Here is a 25,051-nt window from a genome sequence, read left to right on the forward strand (position 1 = left end):
CCTCACAGAAGGAGCGTTTCCGGCGGGGGAGGGGAAGTTCCATCCGTCGTGGTAGGCTTTGCGATGGGGAAGAAGCACAAGAAGCACAAAGCAGACAAGGCGGAGTGGCGGTCGGCTTCCACCACCGCCTACAGCGGTAAGAGCCCGGAGCAGCTCGTGGCTGGCGGCAGAGCCTGGGCGGCCTTTGGCGAGCTGGGTCGTGGTGCCGCGCATAAAGGGAGAAGCCATCGTTGGCTTGGGTGAAGATGCTGCGAGCTGGGCTTTCCTGAGCTCCCGTTATCAGGGCGGGCCGTGGGGACAAAAGAAAGAGCGGAATCGAAGGTTTCCTGAGAGAGCGGGATTGCTCTCCATGAGAGAGAGGGGAGTGAGGTGGGGAGCGGAGCAGCCTGAGCGTGAAGGCAGATCGGGCGAGGTGCAGAGAGCACAGAGGGTTCCTTCGTGGTTTGTGCAGCTGTTATTGAGAGATTCCTGTCAGCTCGTGTATCTGGCGAGTGTTTGCCATGCTCTGATGCTGCGGGGAGTATTCTTCGGATGTATGTAGGATTTCCGTGCTGCTTGAGGTGATGAGCCGTGAGAGGACGTGCTGGAAGTTTAGTCGTTTGGCAGATGTGTGGAGATCTTCCAGCAAACAGTCCGAACTGACAGGAGAAAATTACAGTGAACTAATTACTGTGACTGTCAGTTTTCACTGTAAGAACTGGGTTTGCTTTACTTACACGTGGATTTTCCAACGCTGGTAGGTTTTGGCTGCTCAAGATTAGAAGCAGGTTGGATGGTTTGCTGTACAGGCACCAACATTGCGGCCTATGGTGAGATGTGAGAGCTGTATCTGCATCTGTGATATTTTTTATCGTGGAACGGCTGCTTCTTAATTTGGATTTCTGATTCTTTTCTGCTGCTTTTATCTCCAAATGCACTTTCAAACTGTATCAGATTCTTATAATTAGCACTTGCAGAACTAACATCACTGAAATGCTTTAATGATAGCATGCTATCACTTTCATCAGCATCTTTGACTTTCTTTTTTTTTCTTTTTTCTTAATTTAGATTATGTAGACAAGCCTTTGGAAAAACCTTTAAAGCTGGTTCTGAAGGTTGGAGGAAGTGAAGTAACTGAACTTTCTGGATCAGGACACGATTCTAGTTATTATGATGACAGATCAGATCATGAGCGAGAACGACATAAAGAAAAGAAGAAAAAAAAGAAAAAGAAGTCTGAGAAGGAGAAAGAAAAGCACCTTGATGATGAGGAAAGAAGAAAAAGAAAAGTAAGCTGTGATTTTTAGAATTCAGACATACCATCGTTTGAACTGAGAGCAGATAAGTGTACAGGTCTGGTACAGTCTATAGGATCCCCGCAGTTCTTCCCTCCCCAAGGATTTTTTTAATCACTGTTAAAGTAGGAAGACGCTGTTTGGAGGCAGCACTTCAGAGCTGTAAAAAACGCCCCTGTCCAGTTGGTGCATTTCTGCCATTTAGAAGAGTGATCAGTGTGTTGTTTTGTTGAACAATGTAAATGCTTGTTCCTTGTAACTGATATTTTTCCTATCCATTTGTTTTGTGTATTGGTATGAATACTTCTGTTCTTAAATCTAATGTTTTATGTTTCAGCTGGGTCAGAAATATGCTTTGCTGTCCTTTGAAGAGGGTATTTCTAGACTTTCAAATCTAGAATGAACTTTAGTCCCTGAGATAAGTTGTTAATTAAACATAAGAGTTTCAATGTCTAAAACAGCTTCTTTATAATCTGGTTTTACATGAGTTCAGAATACCTTTAGGTGGAATTCCACCTATTAATGAGAGAACAGTAGTACTTTTATGTAATACTATTTATTTTTTGCCTTTGTGTTTAAAAAAAAATGTGGAAATAATTGGGGAAAGAGAAAATGACAGTCACAATATTGTTTAAACCGTATTATGGTTCTGATGAACCTTGTGTATGCCAAATAAAAAATCACTCTTATTTTTCTGTCCCTAGGATTGTGCATTCCAAGTATGTTCCAAAATCTATCTTTTTGCTGTTGTAGGAAGAGAAAAAGAGGAAAAGGGAAAAAGAACAGTGTGACACTGAAGGAGAGACTGATGATTTTGATCCTGGGAAAAAAGTGGAGGTCGAGCCTCCTCCAGATCGTCCTGTCAGAGCATGCAGAACTCAGCCAGGTGAGTACTGTGAGAACTTCAATCTGTTTAATGTGTACGTTATGTGGATTTTTAATCCATACCTGTCTTCCCAATGGGTCTGCATCTATCTGTCACTCTTCTATTTGATTGAAAAAAATGGGCTGTATTTCAGGCATACTAATTCCATGGGTGTTACAGCAAAGGAGCCATTAAAATTGCACCAATCAAAGCATTACCAGAATGTGGGCATCCCAGTGTTGCTATTTGAGTGGCTAAATTTCTCTTTTCTTTCCTGTAAAATGCCTTACTTTTATTTTACGTTACATGTATTTAACCTATTAGTAAATACGAAGTCAAATGTTATTAAAACTACCCTTCAAGAAAAATGAGTTTAAAACTCATTAAGTAAAAGAAATAGTTATTGTATACTTAAACCAGGTATGTTTAGATACAAATATATGAATATATCTTCCTTTAATTTGTCTGTTTTCCATCTCAAACTGCAGCTGAAAATGAGAGCACACCAATCCAGCGATTACTAGAACACTTCCTTCGTCAGCTTCAAAGGTATTAATGTCTTATCCACAACTGTGTTGGTAGTGTCTAACACACACATGTTAAATTACAACTTCATCTTCTGGCTTTCTGTTTTAAAATCACAGACTGACAGAGAAATAATTAAGCAAATCAAGACCTAGTTTTGTCTTTTTCAAAGAAGCCTGCATACGCATTATCAAAACTGTTCTGTAGCAGGGAACTTCCTGAATATTTCACTGTTTTGTGAAAGTGTTTTAGTTTAGTGGTTTTTTTCTTTTCTTTGTTAAGTAAGGCATTGGCCACTTTGTTCTGTTAGTGTGGTGTAGAAACGACGATAGTCTCGTTTGCTGCTTTCAATCTTAATTATTTCTTTATTTATTTTTAAATTTTATTTTTAGGAAAGATCCTCATGGGTTTTTTGCTTTTCCAGTCACGGATGCCATCGCTCCAGGATATTCCATGATAATAAAGCACCCCATGGATTTTGGTACTATGAAGGAAAAAATTGCAGCAAATGAATACAAATCAGTGACTGAATTCAAGGTGAATTGTTAGAGATTTAGTTACTTAGAACACTTCAGTAACAAACCTCAGATTCATTTTTACTTTAGAAGTCTTTCCTACCTTAATTATTTTACTGTATGCTTGTTTGGAGCTCAGTACTGTGTATTCTGCATATTAGAATGGGTTTCATGTTTCTTTATTTCCTGGTTGCCTGTTCTAGAAAAGTTCACTACAAATTATGGTGGAAATGAATAACATGCTCTAAAGATCTATGGAATTCATGCTGCTAGACATGATATTCTTACTTATGTTTAGGGTTTAAGGTATTTTAAGAAACTTAGGTTTATTTTTTCTATCTAGACTTGGTTAAATTGATTAAATGGCAATTTAAATATATCTGCATGAAAATTGGAGTTAATGAAATATTTTTGTGTGCGTGTGTGTGCATTACAATAACAGCTGTGAATGCTTCATCTTGAATTACCCTGCTTTCCATATAACTTCAATTTCAGAGGGTGTTTTGACAGAAATTAGCAAGGTTATTGGCAACTTGCCTCAGCTACATTGGCAATTGACACTACAGTAATACCTTATTGAATACATTGTCATTCTACAGCCAGTGCTGTAAGGTTTGTTTGTTTGTTTGTTTGTTTTTTCCCCTTCTTTTTCTTAGTATTGTCAGTTCCTGGAAGGAAAGAAATTTTATTTAACCTATTCATGAAGTTCTATGAATGGCCTTTAATGTTCACTGTTTTCAGCTGTGGAACTGATATAACAAGAGTCTTGATAGAGGGGATTGGCTTGTTTTTCAGGGTTGTTTTTTCTTCCATAGGAAATTCCAGCAAGGTGAGCAAAGAGCAGCATAGTTTTCCTGTAGGTGCCTTAACAAATGTTTGTTTTGTTATGTGTAAATTGGGTTTTTTTGTTTTTTTAAATGGAGACTTTGGTAGGAAATAAGAAGGATACATATTATCATTGCAATCAGCCAGCCACGCCATCTGGTGTTTTCAAATCCTGTTGGCTTGTCTTAGTGATTTTAAAAAGCATGTTTGAATGGGAGCTCCCTGGCTGTATTTACATACAGTCATGGTTACACTAATAATGCTGGTAGGAGAGCAGCCAAAAAAAATGAAAAATACTGTGTTATTCAGACTGACAGATTCTTTTTCTCTGAAGGATTTGCTTTCTGCTGGCACTCTTTGAAGAGTAAAAAATGTTTACTGGAAATCTATCACTGTCCAGTGTCCAACCTCTTTGTCCAGTGACAGAGGTAGGACTCCCTTTCTAGATGTGACTATATGCTCATGCTTTTGTAATTGTTATGTAGTACAGAAATGTTCTTAGGTTTTGACCTCAGAAAATGAGTGCTCTGATGGTTGTCTTTCATTTCTGATAAATCTACTAAAACCAGCTCAGTCTAGTCAGAAGCCAGTACATCAAAAACAGGAGTTACTGTGAACCATATGCTGTATTTAGTATGGGAAAAATTGCTGCAGGAATACCAAAGTTGGACAAACAAAAAACTCTTCTCAATTATTTTCTGCAGTCCTTCAAGGACCTAGATGCATTGCTCCCCTCGTCTTCTTATTTGCTTCTTATCTAACTGTTTGCTCCTTTGTACCAACTTCACAATTCCTGTTTTTGTGATGGTCTCCGTAAGTGAAGGCAGCCTAAATGTCACAGGAAGTCACAGGGTAGCATTTATAGCTCTTTATCTACTTAGCTAGTATCGAGCTGATGACACTGAATCATCAGGAGAGCGCTGCTCTGGAGTCACTGCAGGGAAACAAGAAATAAAAACTTTTTTTTCTCCATAATCTGATCAGAAATGCAGTAGGGCAAAATATTTTGTTTTCATATATTAATGTTTGTTGTCAGAGGAAGTCTTCAAGAAGAGTTTCATGTTAAGCTGTAATAACATCCTTAAGAAATCTTTGTCTCAGAAAATCTGTACTGTGAACATGGTGGGTTCACTCCAAAAAGCGTTGATCCAAGTGTGGATCTTTACCACAGAACAAAGTCGTCATCTACTAGACTACTGCACAGACTGTGTTTGTGTCTACAGAGCTTTAATGGCTTGAATGGTCATTATTTCAATATTGAAAAGTTACTGAAAGAAAAATACATCCTTAAACCACACACTAGTATAATTTGTTAGTGTTCCATTTGTGAAGTGCTGCTGCATTGGTTATTAATTTGTCAACTTTTTAAATTTTCAGAAGACTGTAATAATGTCTTTCTAGCTCAGTGTTTCATAGAGCTTCTAATAATGCTTTCTGTTCTTTACTTAATGGACCGGTAATTTTTGGCTAAAATAAAGTCTTCCCTAGGGAAGAGACAGAAGAAACAAAAAACCTCTCATAATCTACAATACATTTTTTTTGCTTAATTTGCAGTGGAATGTGTTAAAGCTTATTTTAGCGAGTTGCATCAGTTAAAAATTGCCTGATATTTGATGTGGTAGGTACCCATTCAAAGGAGAAGACAAAATGGCTGCTTTGCCCACTTGTTGCATGCATTGAGCATTTGTAAGGTTGTTTCTTAAGTTTTGTAGGCTTTTGTTGTTGTTGCTGTTTTAAGTGACTGAAGATTCCTACAAAGTATTATAAATAAAATTATATATAAGATACTTACCTTTTTGCTTTTGGATTTCTCAAACCTGTTCTGATTTATGAGGAAGGAAAAACATGAAAGTCTTTTCTTTGTCCCTCAGTACTGCTACTGATTTTTTATATTTATTTGTTTAGTGTGTATGAGAAAGGAGGAAACGTTACATTTGTCACTTAGGTTAAGCTTGTTTATACACTAAGGAAAGCACAGAGCTGCCTCGGTAGTGTGGTATCTGCAGGTTGTTTAATAAAGGTGTTTAGAATTTTAAGTTTTTTGTTTTGTTTTGTATTTTACAGGCAGATTTTAAACTCATGTGTGATAATGCAATGACATACAACAGACCAGACACTGTTTACTACAAGCTAGCCAAGAAGATACTGCACACAGGCTTTAAAATGATGAGCAAAGTAAGAGACCTTTTAAAAACAAAGGAGAAACACTTTGTTTGGGGGATTCTTTTTTTTGGTCGTAATCAAAACAAATGTGATTAATAGCAATGCTATTTCATCTATCTGACATTACTTAAAACTGTGCCTATTTATGCTACTCTATTTAGGGGCTTGATAGCATTCAAGTTATAAACACAGCTTTATTTTTCAACTTCATTTGTACCACTGAAGTCTGTGGGAGCTTATTCTACTGGCTTCAGTGGAAGTAACTAGGATCTAAGTGCTGAAAACCCAACAAGAAAATGTTGCTTCTGTCTTTAACTTTGGATTAAAAAAAAATCTCATTTCTCTTAAGTTATAATTTTGCATAAACAAGGAAACTGCATTTTCAAATATGGTAGGTGTAGGGGAGGGTTCAGACATTTCATAAATGCATTTATGCAAAGAGAAATTTTAACTCAAGTTAAAAGTTCTTGATCTGTAAAATTTGAGTTATTTTTGTGAGCTTCTTTGTGTGTGCATGTGCTAGTGTTGCTGTTCCATATGGTAAGTCTTGTGTGAAATAGGTTGTTGTCTTTGCATATGCATTGTTTGTTTGTTTCTCTTTCTTGATAGTTGGTCTGCAGAAATTCTGATGCCATGCTACCATGACAAATCATGTTGCATCGCCATTGAAAATGAGGCATAAAGAACAAAATAAGGCCATGGCCATTCCCATCCCATCCCATTATCATAGCATCTTGGCTATGAGGGAAAGGTTAAGTCCCTGCCGCTCTGTCCTTTCTGATTCTAGGAACGGCTGTTAGCTTTGAAGCGCAGCATGTCGTTTATGCAGGACATGGATTTTTCTCAGCAGGCAGCTCTTTTGGGTGATGAAGACACAGTGGTTGAGGAGCCTGTCCCTGAAGTTATGCCTGTACAAGTAGAGACTACCAAGAAATCCAAAAAGCAAAATAAGGAAGTTATTAGGTAAAGGTTTTCATTGGTGTGCTTTCTAGTCTGTTGCAGTTTTTGTAATATTAGTCGGGAGCAAATAATTGAGAAGAAAAGACTTCCTGTGGCCTCTTCCCTCGTGGAATGACTTCATGTTCTTTTAAATGATAACTTGCAATTAATGTGCATATGTAAGTGTTTTATCTTTTCTTTATAGTTGCTGAAAATACAAGTAGTTCCTTCTTGTGGTAGTTAGAGATGTTCATTTTATCACAGCCACAAATCTTGAACGTATTGATGAAAATTTGATTTTTTTGTTTTACTTTAAACCTGTGGTAAGTGTCAGCTTTGAAGGAAAATCACTGAGTCCCATTGCTTTTGTGTCAGGAATTTGACAAATTTTATATAAAAAACAACCTGTAACAAAACATTGCTAATAATGTATTTTAATTGTTTGAGATATACTTACATATCTGACGTTGGGGGTAGGAGGAGCAATGTTATTTCAAGCTTATGCTGTCTCATATTTTTTTTTGTTTTTGTTAAAAACAAGTTTCACAGTTCTAAACAGCCACATCTGGGAAAAAAAAATAAGACTCCTGTTTCATATCTGGAGAAAGAACAGGTATTTGTAGTTTTGTAGCAGGAGACAGCAGTGTTTATCTTCAAAAATGATTTTAAACTGAGTCATTTTGGGGGGTGGAGCTGTTCTGGTACCACCATACAGAAAGACATGCTGCTGTATAACAAACAAATTATTCTTTGATAATTCCTACACACTACCTATTAGACAACCAAGTACCTTTCTGTTAAGGGGACTTTATGCAGATTCTTCCTGATTAGTCTATGATTTTGTTTGTATGGCACATATTTATTTTCTGATTAATTCTTAAGTAAACTGCATTACAGAGGTCTGTTTCTACTTTGCCACCATCTGTGTACTTGCTTTCAAAGTAAACAAGTTTCAAAGAGAGCTAAAAGATCAAGAAATTGAGACTACCAAAGGACACAGTACTGCTTTGTCTTCAGAATCAACTGTAATGTGCAGTCAAGTAGAATTGTCAGCTATTTCTAACTATTCTGCTATCCAGTTTCCTTGGATTCACTAATGCTGTAAATTTATTTTCTTCTTAAATGTTTGTGATTTCAATACTCAGAACTGTTTCTTTTCTGATTAACTTGACCTTTAAACCAATTGTATTTTGATATCCATGTAATAGTCTTTTGATGTACAGTAAGAGCTTTTGGTAGATTTTGTAACTGCTTGTTAAAAACAGAGCTGAAGACCATAATTTCAGGAAGTGTTAAAGTAGTTCAAACCTCTGTGTGTAGTTTAAAAACTGGCTTGATGATCTTAGCACAGAAGTCTTCTGTGAAACACTCAAAGTTCTTGTCTGTTGTTTGTACAGAAGAGAAAGCCTCGGATGTAGCAAATTTTGCTGCTCTTTGCAATCTTTTCTGAAGAATAGGAATGAGAAAAATGTGTTATTTTTTTATTGTCTTAAACAGCAAAGCTTTTTTGCATAATCAGTCTGAGTCTATACAGAGAAAAATTGTTAGCTGAGCAAATGGAAAAGGTACCTCAGGAGAGGGAAATGGGTATGAGGAGGTTTGCTATGCAGTACCTAAAGTAGTCAGTCCCTGGTGTCTAATGTAACTTTAGCATATGTAATGCTCTGATAGATTCTGATCTATGAAGTATTTCTTTTGTATTTAAGGATGACTCGCACTAAAACATTAGGTTTTTTTCTTGATTGGTTTCCCTCCCACCCAGAAATAGACTCTCTATTTCCTCATCATCTATTTTTTTTTTAATCTGCATCCTTTCATTTGGAATAATGGCATATTCGTACGTGTGGGAGACATCTACATCATTCACCTTGTAATGATCTAAAAAATCGATTCCCAATTTATGCTTTGAAGTATTCCCTTTATTTTGTTGAAGTACAAAAACAAGTAAATTTTGAAGTTTAAGTGTTGACTGGTTCTTCTGCAAAACTTCATTTTCATAGTGTAATTGTAATTCCACTTAATGCTGAATTGGGCAGGCACTGGGAGAGGAGTGGGACTATTCTGTTTAGCAAGCTCAGAATTTTGCCTTGTGTTTTGTCTTTTAATTTCTACAACTGCTACTCTTTTTTTTCTTCAGTTGCATATTTGAACCTGAAGGAAATGCATGCAGCCTGACAGATAGTACTGCTGAAGAACATGTCCTCGCACTAGTAGAGCATGCAGCAGATGAAGCCCGGGATAGGATCAATCGATATCTACCCAACAGCAAGGTCTGCTTCATGACAAAGTTCACAATTCCATGTTGTGTCCAACTAAAGTGGATCTCAAGTTGTGTCATGTTTTAAACATGAAAAATTCACTTGCAGAAAACACTGAATCATCTTCAGTCTTCCTTAGTTTCAACTCTTAGCATTGAGAATGATTAAAATAATATGATACTCTCATATAGGACAAGGGAAAATGGTTTTAAACTAAAAAAGGGAGTTTTAGATTGGATAGAAGGAAGAAGTTTATTATACAGTAGGGGTGAAGACACACTGGAGCAGGATGCCCAGAGATGTGGATGCCCTAGTCATGGAAACATTCAAGATATTGCGGGACCAGGATCTGTGCAGCCTGATCTAGCTGCAGATATCCCTGTTTGTTGCAGGGGATTTAGACTAGATAATCTTTAAGGGTTCCTTCCAATTCAAACAATTCTATAACTCTGTTGTTGCAACCATAGAAGAACTTTGGCATAGATTAAACTTTTATTGGGATTCCCTCTCCCTAAAAGAGTTAAGAAATTCTGAAGTGTGACCTTAATGTTTTCAGTGAGAAGTCCAGAATCCCTTTTATTTTTGTACCTAGCAGTAGTAGCTGTCAGTTATAGCATATTCCTGTATAAGTACAAAATAAAACAGCCTTTGATAAGTAGCTGCTTTAACTGCTGTTATAGAAGAAACATCTGCATTGATGCGGTAGTAATGTTGTTTTCAACCTTACGTGCCTATTTCTTGGAACTATGACACCTGACTGTGGTCACTTCTGGGTCAGCTAGATTAAAAAGAAAAGTCTCACAGTAGAAGGTTTAGCTTCTTCAGTGTATTTCTGAAGCTAGGAAGAAGCCTTGCTAAGAGCAAACGTCATTTGTGAACCTATGAAGTAAGACCATTTCTTTACAAACCATTTACAGCAATACCAATCTGCTACCTGCTAGCTATACTGGAAAAGCCTATCAGGTTGCAGTCACTTCTGAGGAGAGCAACTCAGTGGTGCTCAAGGAAGAGTTTAGATGTTCTGTTCCTCATGTCTGAGCTGTCAGTCAGCTTGACAGCCCACTGTAGACCCCAGTTAAGTACTTACATGTGTGTTCCAATCGGTCTGGCACAGCACTTGTTTGTTAAGAATTCGATAGCATGTGCACAACAGTACTTCTAAATAGAGAATGTTGTGGATGAGAAGCACAAATGAGCAGTATATTTGCTAGAAGGAGATAAATAGTTTTCTAAATATTCTCTGTACTAAAAAGGGAAGTAATACAGGTGCTCAGGATCTGAATACAGCTAAAAATGATTTTTAAAAATGGTTTGAGTTTAGACTTTTTGAAAGACTAATTGTATGTCTTTCTTATTGTGTTTACAGATCGGTTATCTGAAAAAACATGGAGATGGAACTTTATTGTTCAGTGTAGTAAATTCATCTGATCCAGAAGCAGAAGGTAAATCTTTTAAGCAAACCTTTCTAATATTGTATGTTGTAGTAGAGTCTGTAGTGTATATACAGATCCTGTGTAGGATAGATGAGTTGTTTTGGTTTTTTTTCAGTTAATTTGTATTTACATGACACGTTTTCCCCAGTAGCTTATTTTGGAAGTACTAGAGGAATCTCTCTCTCAAGTTTTCAGTCTCTAGATGCTCTTTTTATTGATGATAACAGTGAGGTAAATTAATACCTACTTATAAGTACATTGATACAGATTTCCGGAGAACTTGGGAGAGAGGCTTTTGCTCTATTTTTCTTACACAAAAGGTGAATAAAACTGTTGTAATGCTACATAAATGTGCAATACACAGATTCAAAAAAGGTAAAAAATTATTCAGGATATGTATTTCCTATTTTAAAGTAGTGGTTAAATGTTTAAGTTCATTAAGTTTTGCTTAATTGTTTTGTTTTGTTTTATTGATTATTCGTACTGGGAGGTGCAACCCTGCATATTTTCTGACTGTCTAAATTCTTTTTCATCTTGGAGTAAATTGTTCTGGAATGAAATTGAGTGTTGTGGCTGCCATCATGCACTTACCTATTTTTGAACAAACTAGATAAATGTGATCAATACTTCTGCAGTCTTGCCACTGAAAATTTAGACAATGGTGGTAAAGGGAACACAACAAACCTCCAGTATGAACTGTCAGTAAGTGTAATACTTCCTATGTTTCACGGCTCTAGAGTTTCTTCTTTATTGTTTGTATTGTTAATAGTAATTATACTAGATTTACAGCTAGGATTAGTTAACATAATCCATGAGATATAATTTAACTGGAAGTGTTGTAAATGCATACTCCTTTTTTTTTTATATATAAAATTTTTTCCATTTTCTTTCAGTATAAAAACATTCCCGATAATTTAAACCATTTTAATTAAGCAATTCTCAAAACTTAGAATCATAGAACAGCCCTGGTTGAAAAGGACTTCAACCATCATCTAGTTTCAACTCCCCTGCTATGTGCAGGGTCACCAACCACCAGACCAGGCTGCCCAGAGCCACATTCAGCCTGGCCTTGAATGCCTGCAGGGATGGGGCATCCACAGCTTCTTTGGGCAACCTGTTCCAGTGTGTCACCACCCTCTGAGTGAAAAACTTCCTCCTAACATCTCACCTAAACCTCCCCAGTCTTAGTTTAAAATCATTCCCCCTTGTCCTATTACTATCCACTCATGTAAACTGTCGCATCCCCTCCTGTTTATATGCTCCCTTCAAGTATTGGAGGGCAGCAATGAGGTCTCCCTGGAGCTTTCTCTCCTTCAAGTTAAACAAGCCTAGTTCCCTCAACCTTTCCTCATAGGAGAGGTGCTCCAGCCCTCTGATCATCTTAGTGGCCCCTCCTCTGGACTCATTCTAAGAACTCTACATCCTTCCTGTACTGGCCTGGCCACAGTACTACAGATGGTATCTCACAGGAGCTGAGTATAGGGGGACAATCACTTCCCTCTCCCTGCTGACCACCCCTTTTTAAATGCCTCCCAGAACACAGCTGGCCTTCTGGGCTGCAGGCACACACTGCTGGCTCATGTCCAGCTTCTCATCTGCCAGGACCTCCAAGTCCTTCTCTGTTGGGCTGCTCTCTAGGAGATCTTCCCCCTAGTTTGTATAAATAGCTGGGATTGCCCTGACCCAGGTGCAGCACCCTGCACTTGGTGTTGTTGAACCTCATTAGGTTTTCATGAGCCCATACTTCAGAATCAGATTCAGAAGGAAGAAATATTTCTATAGCAATAGTGCTGTCTTAACAAGGTTCTTCATATGGCTTGGTTTTCTACACACAAGCTGCTGCTTAGTCAGTGTAAGAAGTTGCTTTTATTGCTTTTTTAATATCTGGATGTTGGCTGTTTATGAATTAGATAGTAAATCTCAGGTGATACTAGGTGCATTAGAAGTAAAATAACTTATTATTTAAAACATATTTACAGTGTGTATTGGTAGTTAAAATGGATAACTTAGATCTGTCTAACTATCCTTAATAAAACTATGCAGATTAAAAGACTTTCAGCTTTTGTATTGACTGTGACTTTTGAAAAGCACAAAATCTAAACATCACCGTAAGTAAACCCTGAACATGAGATTTTTAAAAAATCATTATCTTATTTTTAATTAATTTATTAGAGGAAGAGACTCATCCAGTAGATCTGAGTTCATTGTCAAGCAAATTTTTACCTGCCTTCACTTCGTTGGGCTTTAAAGATGAACGAAGGAACAAAGGTAAATGCCAAATAATATGTTATGTTTATGATAAGCATTTGAACAATTTCCAGATACAAAATAATATGAGATGGTGCTTGTCTCAGAAATTTCACTTAGTTAATTCTATAATGTGTAATTACTTGATTTATAGCAGAATGTGGTTTTAGTTAAATTGACTTATTTGTCCAAATAAACATAAGAAGTTGTTTGTTGATGCATTTTTCCACAGTAGAATCTTTTTAATAAAGGTAGCACATTTTCAGTGGGGGTTTTTGTTTTTTTTTTTCCTGGGCCAGCAGGGCTTAGATTTGAGAAAAACACTTTTGGTTGTCCGCTTTGTTTATCATATGACAGGAATTCCACAAACTGGAGTGCCTTTCTAGTTAGAATATTCACTTTTTTCCCTAGTACTGACACATATAATAGTTTCTCACCCAATGTTTTTAGCACTGGAATATCACATAAACTGTGAAAGTGGTTTTTAAAATTACCTGATTAAATCTGGAATTCCGTTGTTGAAAAAAAGCTTTTATTTTCGCGCTCTTCTTTTCCTGTGCTGATGGAAAACTGGTAAATGTGGAAAAATTGGGGGAGTGGGCAGAGGATATTAAATTAGTTATTTCTTCTTAGATATATATGTAAAAATTGTTAAAGCTGTTGCTTTAATGTGGAGTCCAGAAGTGTCCTTGAGATATTGCACTTGATTTCTGCTTGAGATAAATACAGCTTCACAAAAAAAATCTTACTTTCTTTTCAGCTAGTCATGTGCACTTGTGCTAATTACTTGTTGTCTGCCTTTTCTACCTGTCTAGTAACCTTTCTTACAAGTGCTAGTACAGCCCTTTCCATGCAAAACAACTCTATTTTCCATGATTTGAAATCAGAAGAAATGGAACTCCTATACTCAGCATATGGTGATGAAACTGGGATACAATGTGCCTTAAGGTAAGTGCTTCAGCATTTTTTATTGAACTGCATTGTCTCTTTTGTGTCACCTTTCACTAAAATTACTAAACATTAGCTAGGAGTCCTTCCCCCTCCCAACTTAATTCTCTGAACTTTACCAAATGAATAAAACATGAAGCTGGCTACCTTTCATCCTAGTTTTTTTTGTTTTGGTTGAGTTTTGTTTGTTTCTAGGGGGGGGTTGTTTGTTCGCTTGGTTGTTTGTTTGTTTCTGTATTTCTATTAAGTGTTTGTTGCAAGACTGTTTGATAATAAATATATTGACTACAGGAATTTATAGGTTGCTAATGATTTAGCTTTAAACACCAGCTATAAGTGAGCTTGGATACAAGTGATAAATTTAAATGCTTGTTTTAAAGCAGTGGCGTTTTTCAAGGTGTTTCAAAACAGTCATATCTTCCTGAGTACCACTTTGCATTAAAAGGTTGGTTTTGGACTGAAAGAATTAATCACAATCTTTTTTGTTTTCTTAACCTTTTTTTTTGTTGTTGTTGTTGTTACTATTTTTGTTAAGTAAATAAATATTCAGTCTTGTTTGTTAAAGCTACTGATGAATTTTCTCTTGAGCTATCATTAGTAATGGGAATTTAAAAAAAAAAAAAAAAAAAAAGCAACATCTTGAAAGCTTTATTTTCTTCTTTAAAGAAGCATGGAAAAGTGAAAGAATGAGGACAATGTAGTACAGCATAGGTGGAGAAGACCATACTATGAATTGAAGTATCTGTTATGAATGTAAACATTTTCTGCAATACTTATCTCCCATTTCTGCTAGCTTACAAGAATTTGTGAAGGATGCTGGACATTACAGCAAGAAAATAGTAGATGATCTTCTGGACCAGATCACAAGCGGAGATCATTCCAAAACTGTTTATCAGCTAAAGCAGGTGTGTCTGTTGATGCACAGAAATGTCACATGTTAATGAATACACAAAAACCTCTCTGTTTTTTTTTAATATTAGCTGAGAGGCATTGATTTGAAGCGTCAGCTTAGTATGGGCATGCTTAGCTTTTCATAGAGCAACATGGTGAACCAAGTTAGAAACAGAATTAGTCAGCAGTGAAGTGATCTTCCTCTGTCTTTGCCCCAGCTCAATCAGTTCTCCAGTGCTGTTCACCATATGACTGCAGAAAGGAGCAGGTAGAGGTGTACAACAGAGTGGAGTGAAACTAACAAAACGAGGCTGTGTGGGTAGCCTGTATCTCAATGGTAATCACTTAAGTTTTTGCTTAGAGTCACACTGCTAAGCTTGATTTTCAGATTTGTTTTCATTTGTTTAAATGCAGAATACATTCCTTGTGGAAGAAGGTTTAATACTTTGAGTATTGAAAGAATGTTGGAAAATAATGCTGTAAATGATACATATTGCCTGTGATTGGTAACATTTAAATTTGTATAGCGTGTATGAAGAGAAAACTTGTAGCTTGTTAATGAAAGCACTCTAGGTGAGAGATCCATACTCAGACTGGAGAAGAAATTTTCTCAGGTGTCAGATGAGTGTGTCAGAGTAGTGGGAATATTTGCGTTGCTAAGACAAAATAGACTACCAGAAATCACATTTTGTTTCATGTTATTTTAACTCTTAATTCCACGCTTAATTTAAAATAATTGCCTGTTGGTTAAGATGTTCACGCTCTGAATGATTGTAAAAAATGGGAAAGTATGGAGGGACCATGGAGGGTTGAGGTGAAAGATACTCAAACTTCCTGATGTTCTGGAAATCAGGTTATGCTAAATCTTTGTATTCTTAGCAGTAGGATAGGGTGGGTGGTGCCTGGGGAATAGGAGACAACAGAATAAAAAATATAGAGTACTGGAAAAAGTTTTGCATATAAAACTTCACTAGTATGAAAGAAAAAAAAAAAAAGTATTCAAAATAAGTGTTCTAAAACAGTCTTTTGGATATTATTTTACCTGTAGAAATGGGTGTATACAACACATATAACTTAGCTTAAAAATAAAGCGCACACTTTACTGTTTCTTTTTTAACATCTAGTTAGATGAATATTGTTTCAAGTGAGAATTTCTTGACAGAGAATATATTCTTTCAAATGATCAGTGCCTCCTTCATGCTTATAAATACTGTACAGTTGTAATTTGCACGTATGTATACAGATTTTGTACAATTGAATGTGTTTCAATAATGATGTGCTTTGGTGTTTTATGCTTCAGTATTTTGTGCTGCTTCATATGAGTAAGAGTGAATATATGCACAACCCTGAGTGATCTGGAATCAAAAGCAAGTGAAGTAATGACTTAAGATATTTCAAAGCAGTAACAGCTGCATTTTAATTACAGATGCTTGAAAGTTTACTGTCTCTGACATCATTTCGTGTGAGGAGCTTGAATATACTTGAAACTGTATGAAAGAGGGACTTTTCTAATATGTTGACCAGGATTAATTGTTAATATTCTTTCTCTTCAGAGACGAAACATCCCAGTAAAACCACTGGATGATGTTAAAGTAAGTTATGCTGATACTTAGTTTTCAATTGGAAAATTTGTGTTGGTCTTTACAGTTTGGAACATGATATTTTCTCAACTTTCTGCATTTCAATTCCTAATTTTATTTCACGTGCATGTATTCTGTTTAATATACATTCAATTTATCAACCTTTTAAATATTTTTATTAGAAAAGAAAAAAAAAAGCTGTTAAAATCTTAGCTAGTTCTCAGTTGTTTGTGAGTATAAGTATGATCATTCATTAAAGAAAGTCTAGTCTTTGTTTTTTAATTTTTTTAAAGGATCTGTGCAGACATCACAGAACAGGATAGTGTTCCGTGGTGGCTTAGGATCTGATTATGGTAAACCAGTCACTAAGCAGTGAAGTGCTAAGATCTATAATATGACTTTTTTTTTAAATTATTTTTTAGGTTCTGCCAGTTCTCATAAAAGAAGAACACAAGCTGCGTAACACCTGCCCAGATTCTTCCAAACAGATTATGGTAAAATGGTTTGTAGAAAATGGGAGTATTGAGTACATTCAATTTTGCTTCAGTGCAGGGATGTACATCCTCTGAAACAGAGCATTAAAAATTCAGTAACAAGGGGAAGTTTCCTTAGAACTACTTAGAAAATGTTCCTAAACACTCAGTTCATTTCAGCTTGTGTCTGTTAGTCTTATTATTCTGTATTCTCTTGTTTAATTCAGTACATGTGGACTAACTCTCAGAAGCTTAGGAAACTGATAGTTGGTCTGCTGATGATGAGTATTTGAGGTTCAACTTGCTGTAAAAGTGGGAATAAAAGCACTGTCAGTTTTTGTCTGACCCACTGCAAATGTCTGTTGTAATGTAGGGGAAAATAATGTTTATCTTAGGCTTTTACAGTTACTAATCAGATCTTTCTTTAAGTGATACTAGTTTTGTCTTGCAAATTATGCGATAACTGATCATATGTGCTGTATAATATATATACTAATATATACTAATATATAATATATAATATGGATTCATGCATTTACTTTGTACTCCTGTTGCAGTTTGCTACTGTTCTCAGTTCTTTGTTTCTTGAATTTTTATTTAGGTTGGAGAATCTGCTGGAGACAGTAATGCTTCTGAATTGGATTTTCTGTCTATGAAATCATATTCAGATGTATCTCTGGATATTTCAATGTTAAGTTCACTAGGTAAGTAATTAAGTGTTTAAACTATTATGGTTTAGTTGTACCATTTAGGCAAGGTAACACCTGCATTTGCAAAGAAGTAAAAGTGCTAGAAAAGTAGTAACAAATCCACAGCTGATTTAGCTAGAAGTCTTAGAGCTGATATAATATAAAAGAAGCCTTAGTTTATTTTATCTTTGGGACATCCATTTTCTAGAAAAGGTAACTATTCCTGTACTACTGAATAAACTAAAGTATTTGTATTTTACAATTTTGATAGCTTTGCTTGTGTTTTTGTGTACATATTAGCTTAATATTAGGAAGCACTATGGAGCTTTGGCTAAGAAAAGGTACTGTTTTGGATGACATCTTTTGAAGTAGGGATTCTGGGTAGTTCTGGGATGAAACTTCAGCATAGGAAGTTCTGCATGAATGTGCACAAGAACTTCTTTACAGTGAGGGTGACAGAGCACTGGAACAGGCTGCCCAGGGGGTTTGGGGAGTCTCCTTCTCTGGAGATATTCAGTGCTTTATTTGTTTGTTTATGTCTTCGTATGAAGGCATCATATGCATGGAGATGGTTCTTAAAAACCTTCTGCAATGGGGATTTCTTCACCTCCCTGAATTACACATTCTGTTTTACCTGTATTTTAAGTGACATATTTAAGTCGTCCTTCTACTGGCATCACTACATTTGCAGCAAAATAGATCTGTTGTTTTTTGTCTGGAGATCAACAGATCACAAAGACAAATTAAGCTCTTGTAGCTGTTTAAATACTAGGAATCAATTCCATTTCTCAGGGATATGTCCTAGATCCTTTGGTCTCCTATATGTCCAAGTACATGTCAACGTGTATTTTTTGAAACTGAAAACAGGTCTGCATCTGATACCTTTTAGAAGTGCAAAGGAAAGTGCAAGATTCATGTCTTTAGTCTAATAGAGGATATTTGCTTCCATTTATTTTAGAATTTATTAGAAGTGATTTAGTAATTCACAAGTCAATCTACATGTGCTGATTATGGATTTTGTTGATAACCTGTGGCCCCTAGGGAAAGTGAAGAAGGAGCTTGATCATGATGATAACCATTTACATCTCGATGAAACAGCTAAGCTTCTGCAGGACCTTCATGAGGCTCAAGCTGACAGAGTGGGATCCCGACCATCATCTAATTTGAGTTCTCTCTCCAATACTTCTGAAAGAGATCAGCATCATCTTGGTAAAGTTAACTGTGTCACAGAAGTTGCAGTATTTCTGCTCTAATTTTAAACTTTAGTTTAAAACTTCTAATTTACATAAATCTTTTGCAAGAAACTACTCTGATAAGATAGTGTTCAAACTGCAGGGTAATTTTAATTTTGAAGTATGTATGGCAAAAGCAATTAAGCTACAGTTGCTTATTTTTGGTTTAGATTGAGCACAGTTGAAGTAATTGTGAAGGGTGGTAAGTTAACTCTGTTTTCCAGTTACCCTTCTCTCCTCATCCTAAGTAAAACAGGGAGAAAATACAGTGGAAGAAAAATTCATTGGTCAAGATAAGGACAGAGAGATGATTCACTAATTACCATAATGGGCAAAACAGGCTTGAATTTAGGAAGGTTAATTTAATTTACTGCCAACTTTAATAGAAGTGTAGAATAGTGAGAAATAACCCTTCCTCATCTTCTTTCCAGGCTTTGTTTCACTGAGTTTACTTTCTTCACTCCCTAATGAGTGGTGTAGAGGAATGAGAAATAGGGATTGTGGCCAGTCCATAAATGCTTCTTTTCTGCCATTCCTTTCTCCTTACTGTCTTCTCCTACGATAGAGTGGAGTCCCTCTCATGAAATACAGTCTTTCACAAACTGTTCCAGCATGGGTTCTTTCCATGGGGTGCAGTTTGCCATGGGCCAAAGATCATGCCAGAAAACTTGTTCCAGGCTGGACTCCTTTCCTTAGGGCCACAGTTCCTACTAGGGAGCTGCTGTTTGTGCTCTTCACAGCCTGTGGCTTCCTTTGGTGCATGTACTCCTGCTGCGATGTTGCACCCTCCATGGCCTGCAGGAGAGGATGACCTGATTCACCACAATCTTCTTCTTTGGTGACAGGGAAAATCTCTCTTCCAGTGCCTTGAACACATCCTTCCTCACAGATACTGGTCGATGTCTTACTCCTGTAGCTTGTGCAAGGCTTTTTTTCTTTTATAAAGTTGTTAAAAAGCAAACAAACGTCACCACAAGGGTACTGGTGGCGTTGTGCATTGGCAAGCAACTGGTCTGTTGTGGAGCTAGGTGGAACTAACTGTGTCCAGTACAGTTAGTACTGTAGTTCCTGATCTCTTCTCAAAGATTGCAGTACCTCCTGCTAACAGAATCTTGCTATATAAACCCAATACATAAAACAAATCAATACTGACTGGCACTTGCATTTTATGCTCTTGGGAAATACTAAGGAACACATTATGTATTTTGATACTACATAATAAAAATATAGTTTCGATGTACTTGCATGTAGCAAGTCACAGGTATGATTCCACAGCAATCTTCTGTTTTCATTTGTATAATTTAGTGATGGGATACTGGGGTAACAAAACAAGTTGGTGTCACTTTTAATGTTATCCAAACATCATCTCATAGATTCTTAAGTTACATCTTGGGTAATTCTTCAACTCAAAGTAATAACAATAATTGCTTTTTCAAAAAGGATTTAAATGCTTAAAAATCTTGTGCTTTCTTTTTCAGACTCTCCCTATTTAAATTTCATTTAAATGTCTCTGTATGCACATACAAACACACGCTCTTTTTCTGTACTTCTGAAGGTTCTGATATTTCTCTTCCTATTTTCTTCAGGAAGCCCTTCTCATCTGAGTGTTGGAGAGCAGCAAGACATAGTTCATGATCCCTATGAATTTCTTCAGTCCCCAGAAACCTCAAATGCTACTAGTAACTAATATGATGTTCTATATATATTTTGTATTTTAATTGTATTGTTATTATATAAAGATTTTGTACATGACAGAAACCTTAGTTTGTCCTAGTTTGTATGAGGATTTCAGTATAATGTTGCAATATATACTGGTCAAAAAAAGAACACAAAACAAAACCCCAAAAATGGCAGAGTACTCTAGTGCATCACAATGTTAGCAATGTGCCTAGATCTGCTTTTGCTTTTATGTTGGAGTGTGTCTTGTCTGCTGGTATGTGAATTTTGACTGAAAACAGGAAGTGCTGTTTTAGAGAGTTTCTGTTCTGTAAAAACTGAAGTGGTAATTATTCCACCATCATGGCAGCAATCTTGAAATGTTTTCTGTAGAATTATGTACCAGTTTCTCTTTTGGACATCCTCAATGAGGAATATCTTACTTCCGCAGTGACAGAACGGAATGAACTGTGGTCATTATTTAACTTTCCATCTTCTACCCTCTAATCTGTAGAAATGGTTTGTGTTGCCCTCTCTTTGTAAATCTTTCATTTCATCACCCTGGAAAATATTCAATATGAGAATACTGAAATAAAAAAACAGTACTTGTGGTTGCTTTATAATGCTTACCACACTAATTCTACCCTGTATCTAAAAAAGGTGGATGCTTTTATGAACCCTTGTGTCTTGAAAAAGGAAGAGATTACAACGCTGATACTTTTAAATTCAATATTTGTATTCACTTGAATGAAAAAAAAATGCTGCATGCAGCTTGCTTTTTGGTAATGCTAAGGTAAAATCTTTGGAATTCGGTATTCATGGGGGATGTAATAGTGGTATATGCAAGCTGGGCATGTTATAAATTTACAATATTTTTTGTATATATGTAAAAACAAAGAGTGAGAATCAGGAACCAGAGCTTTCATCCACATTGCCTATACAGTCATGTCTATACAGCCTTTACTATCTATCTGTCTTTGCCATTTACCTTATGAGCATTCTTGCTTACAAAAGTTCTGACATCTCTGGTTCTCTCAGAACAAAAATTCTGCAGCAAACCCCTCTCATATTGTGCCAGTACATCTTTGATGGTGTCTTCCTTTTGTAGTGAACAGGTAACACTAAGATTTTTATAAGATACTCAGCTGTCTTATCTTGCCTAAGTAAGCCTTCTTTCAGATGATGATCTTGTTTTCACGGTTCATCCTGAGGCCAGAGTTCTGGAAACCAAACTGAGTGGCTAAGTGTGCTGTTCTTCTGTTCAACATCTTCATTAATGACCTTGATGAGGGGATAGTGGCACCCTCAGCAAGTTTGCTGATTATACGAGGTTGGGAGGATTGGCTGACACACCTGAAGGCTGTGCTGCCACTCAGCGAGACCTGGACAGGCTGGAGAGCTGGGCAGTAAGAAACCAGATGAGGTTTAACAAAAGCAAGTGTAGACTCTTACATCTAGGGAGGAATAATTGCATGTACCAGTACAGGCTGGGGGATGACCTGCTGGAGAGGAGCTCTGCAGGGAGGGACCTGGGTGTCCTGGTGGATGACAGGTTGGCCGTGTGCCCTCATGGCCAAAAAGGCCAATGGCATTCTGGGGTGCATTAGAAAGAGAGTGTCCAGCAAGTCAAGGGAGGTGATCCTCCCCCTCTACTCTGCGCTAGTGAGGCCTCAGCTGGAGTGCTGTGTCCAGTTCTGGGCTCCCCAGTACAAAAAGACAGGGACCTCTTGGAAAGAGTCCAGCAGAGGGCCACAAAGATGGTGAAGGGCCTGGAGCATCTCCCCTATGAAGAAAGGCTAAGTGAACTGGGTCCGTTTAGCCTTGAGAAAAGAAGACAGAGAGGGGACCTGATCCAGGTCTATAAATATCTGAGGTGTGGGGGGTGGAGAGGCGAGGCCAGTATCTTTTCAGCAGTGTGTGGAGACAGGACAAGGGGAAATGGCCAGAAACTGGAGCATAGGAATTTCTGCACGAATGTGCACAAGAACTTATTTACAGTGAGGGTGACGGAGCACTGGAACAGGCTGCCCAGGGGGGTTTGTGGAGTCTCCTTCTCTGGAGATATTCAAGACCCGCCTGGATGCCAAGCTGTGTGATCTGGTGTAGGGAACTTGTTTTGGCAGGGGGGTTGGACTCAATGATCTCTAGAGGTCCCTTCCAACCCCTACAATTCTGTGATTCTGTGATCATCTTGTCCAACTCTTGGCCCACTAAATAGTGTCCCTAAGAGCCCTGAGTAGCCTTTTCTTGAAAACCTCCAGGGATGTGACTCTACTACTTCCCTGTACAGCCTGTTCCAATACCTCACCAATCTTTCTAAGAAGAAATTTCTCCTAGTATACAAACTGAACCTCCCCTAGCATTATCACTAGTTCCCTGGGAAAAGAGGCCTACTTTCAACTCACTACAGCCTCCTCCCAGGCAGTCACAGAGGGTGATACCATCTCATCTAAGCCTCCTGTTCTCCAGACTAAACAGACTAAACTCTCTTCCCTCAGCTGCTCTTCATAATGCTTGTGTCCCAGACCCGTCACCAGCTTCATTGTTCTTCTTTGCACACTCCAGGTCCTCAATGCCTGTCTTGTAGTGAGGGACCCAAAACTGAACACAGCACTCAAGGTGTGAATTCACCAGTTCCAAGTACAGGGAGATGATCACCTCACTAGTGCTCCTCACTCAGCTATTTCTGCTATTCAGGGTGCCACTGCCCTTCTTGTTCACCTGGGAACATTGCTGGCTCACGTTCATCTGGCTGTCAGCTGCCACCCCCAGATCCTTTGTGCAGCTTTCCAACCACTCTGCTCCAAACCCGTACTGATGCATGGATGCATGTTGTTGAAACTGAAGAGTAGGACTCAGCACTCGGTCTTGTTAAGCTCATGCAGTTGGCCTCAGCCCACTGATCCAGCCTATCCAGATCCTTCTGTAGGGCCTTCCTACCCTCAGGCAGATTGCTTCCTCCCAGCTTGATGTTATCTGCAAACCTACTGAGAGTGCACTCATCCAAATCATTGATAAAGACAATAAACAGAGCTGGTCCTAATTCTGACCCTTGGGTAATGCCACTAGTGACCAGTTGCTGGCTGGATTCAGCTCTATTTACCACCAGTTTCTGGGCCTGGATATCCAGCCAGTTTTTACTCTGTGAAGAGTAGACCTGTCCAAGCCTTGGGCTGACAGATTCTCCAGGTAAATACTGTGGGAAACAGAGTTGAAGGCTTTGCTGAAGTCTGGGTAGACTACATCCACACACCTTCCCTCATCCACTAGGTGGGATCGTAACTCAGCAGCGAAGGCTGTACCTGACTATCGTACCTGACATGCCATGGATGAGCTGAGGCTGTTGGAAGAGTATCTGCCTGATGAAGTGCAAAAATTCAGTGCTTAAGGGATGTTTTTGGTAGCTAATGAATGTCATAAATCACTACCTCTGTCACACGTATGTTTTCACACCACTTGCCACAATGCTAAAAAAAAGAGAGTTTGACTTTTCTGTTTTGGAAGTTGTTAGAAGTATGTGTATATGTGTTTGGCAATGTGGCAGTGTGTTCAGTCTGTCTGCTACTCATGCACACATAGTAGCCGGTGTGTGTTCCTGGAAGCAATGAGTATGATCTGCTGCACTGTAACAGTGTTGGCTGTTGGAAAGTCTTTGCATGGACACAGGGTCTTGCATTGGTCAATAATGTCTAAGAGAATAATAACTGAAAAATATCTTTAAAGCTAATGGTTTTTTGTTGTTGTTGTTGTTTTGTTTTTTAACCCCTAATACAGCAGGCTTAATTTATCATACTCTATATATAAATGTAAATTTATTCCTGTAATATATGTTAATTAATAATAATGGTGAGGAAAATTTTAGTGAAACTGTTGTTACTGTTGCATTGCTCACCTTTGTCTTTGAATAAAAATCTACTGTTTTAAGTACTCATTTAGAGTAATGTGCTGGTTTGTTTGTTTTGCTTAAACTGTTTTTGTAAAATATTGAAAACTGAAATAACATACAGTATCTTATCATTTTCATCTTGGGTTTCAGCCAGTACTCATTCAAACACTGGAATTCTGCAAATTAGCCTTTAAGCTTCTGTGGTTTATCTGTACAAATGGCCGTGTAGTCTGTGTATTACTACTGCTCCAGGAAGCACTTTGTGCCTAGGAAGGTTTGCCTATTTGTTCAGCGTATCTCACCCTCGGGCAGTGTCAGTTCTACACGGTAATCTCTAACTGTAGATCCTATGGCTGATAGACAGCCCTTTTAATACGCCTACTAACTTCTTTCTTCAGAGGAGGGAGGGCGGAATGGGACACAGCACTCTTAAGACAGAGTCCTCCCCAGAAGCAAATTTTTTTCTTGTATGCTACTTTGTCTTCTCAAAACAGCAAATGTTGACTTGAATTCTGTTTTCTGGGTGTACTGAGAGTACTGAATGCCTGAAGAAATCTTTTACATGGTTTTGAGAAATCTTTCCCCTGCAATTTCTAGAAAGATTGGATTCTGTGTTTGCATCCTCTCCTCTCCTCCCTCTCCTTTTTCTTTT

The 25,051-nt window shown here is 37.6% G+C and overlaps 1 protein-coding gene across 14 annotated transcripts; it reads left to right on the top strand.

The window, feature by feature from the left end:
• The first annotated feature begins 24 nt into the window (after positions 1-24).
• Positions 25-24,444, top strand: BRD9 (bromodomain containing 9). Of its 14 annotated transcripts, XM_085540068.1 has the most exons (19): positions 25-136; positions 1,048-1,268; positions 2,028-2,160; positions 2,628-2,688; positions 3,057-3,201; positions 6,069-6,179; positions 6,955-7,130; positions 8,049-8,055; positions 8,609-8,724; positions 9,244-9,376; positions 10,731-10,806; positions 12,970-13,065; positions 13,860-13,992; positions 14,786-14,897; positions 16,437-16,475; positions 16,886-16,957; positions 17,538-17,640; positions 18,667-18,834; positions 20,444-21,156. In XM_085540068.1, the coding sequence occupies exons 1-19, from the start codon at positions 64-66 to the stop codon at positions 20,542-20,544; spliced, it is 2,076 nt and encodes a 691-aa protein (XP_085396194.1). In that variant the 5' UTR covers positions 25-63; the 3' UTR covers positions 20,545-21,156. The 14 variants fall into 14 exon arrangements, 11 of the variants coding, with proteins under 11 accessions (XP_085396194.1, XP_015710343.3, XP_015710344.3 ...); XR_014943510.1 differs by lacking the exons at positions 8,049-8,055; positions 8,609-8,724 and adding an exon at positions 7,648-7,719 and having other exon boundaries at positions 16,886-16,965; positions 20,444-24,444; XR_014943511.1 differs by lacking the exons at positions 8,049-8,055; positions 8,609-8,724 and adding an exon at positions 7,648-7,719 and having other exon boundaries at positions 7,015-7,130; positions 16,886-16,965; positions 20,444-24,444.
• Positions 24,445-25,051: the final 607 nt, after the last annotated feature.

Source organism: Coturnix japonica, chromosome 2 (genome assembly GCF_054131305.1).
Source record: "Coturnix japonica strain WE chromosome 2, WE-NBRP24, whole genome shotgun sequence".
Classification (NCBI taxonomy): Eukaryota; Metazoa; Chordata; class Aves; order Galliformes; family Phasianidae; genus Coturnix; species Coturnix japonica.

What these genes read in the sequence shown, in the direction of transcription:
- BRD9 (XM_085540068.1), top strand. Translation starts at nt 64, where the DNA reads ATGGGGAAGAAGCACAAGAAGCACAAAGCAGACAAGGCGGAGTGGCGG. An exon ending in GGGATACAATGTGCCTTAAG is followed by an intron (nt 13,993 to 14,785) that starts GTAAGTGCTTCA and finishes CATTTCTGCTAG; the next exon opens with CTTACAAGAATTTGTGAAGG. An exon ending in AAGAGATCAGCATCATCTTG is followed by an intron (nt 18,835 to 20,443) that starts GTAAAGTTAACT and finishes TATTTTCTTCAG; the next exon opens with GAAGCCCTTCTCATCTGAGT.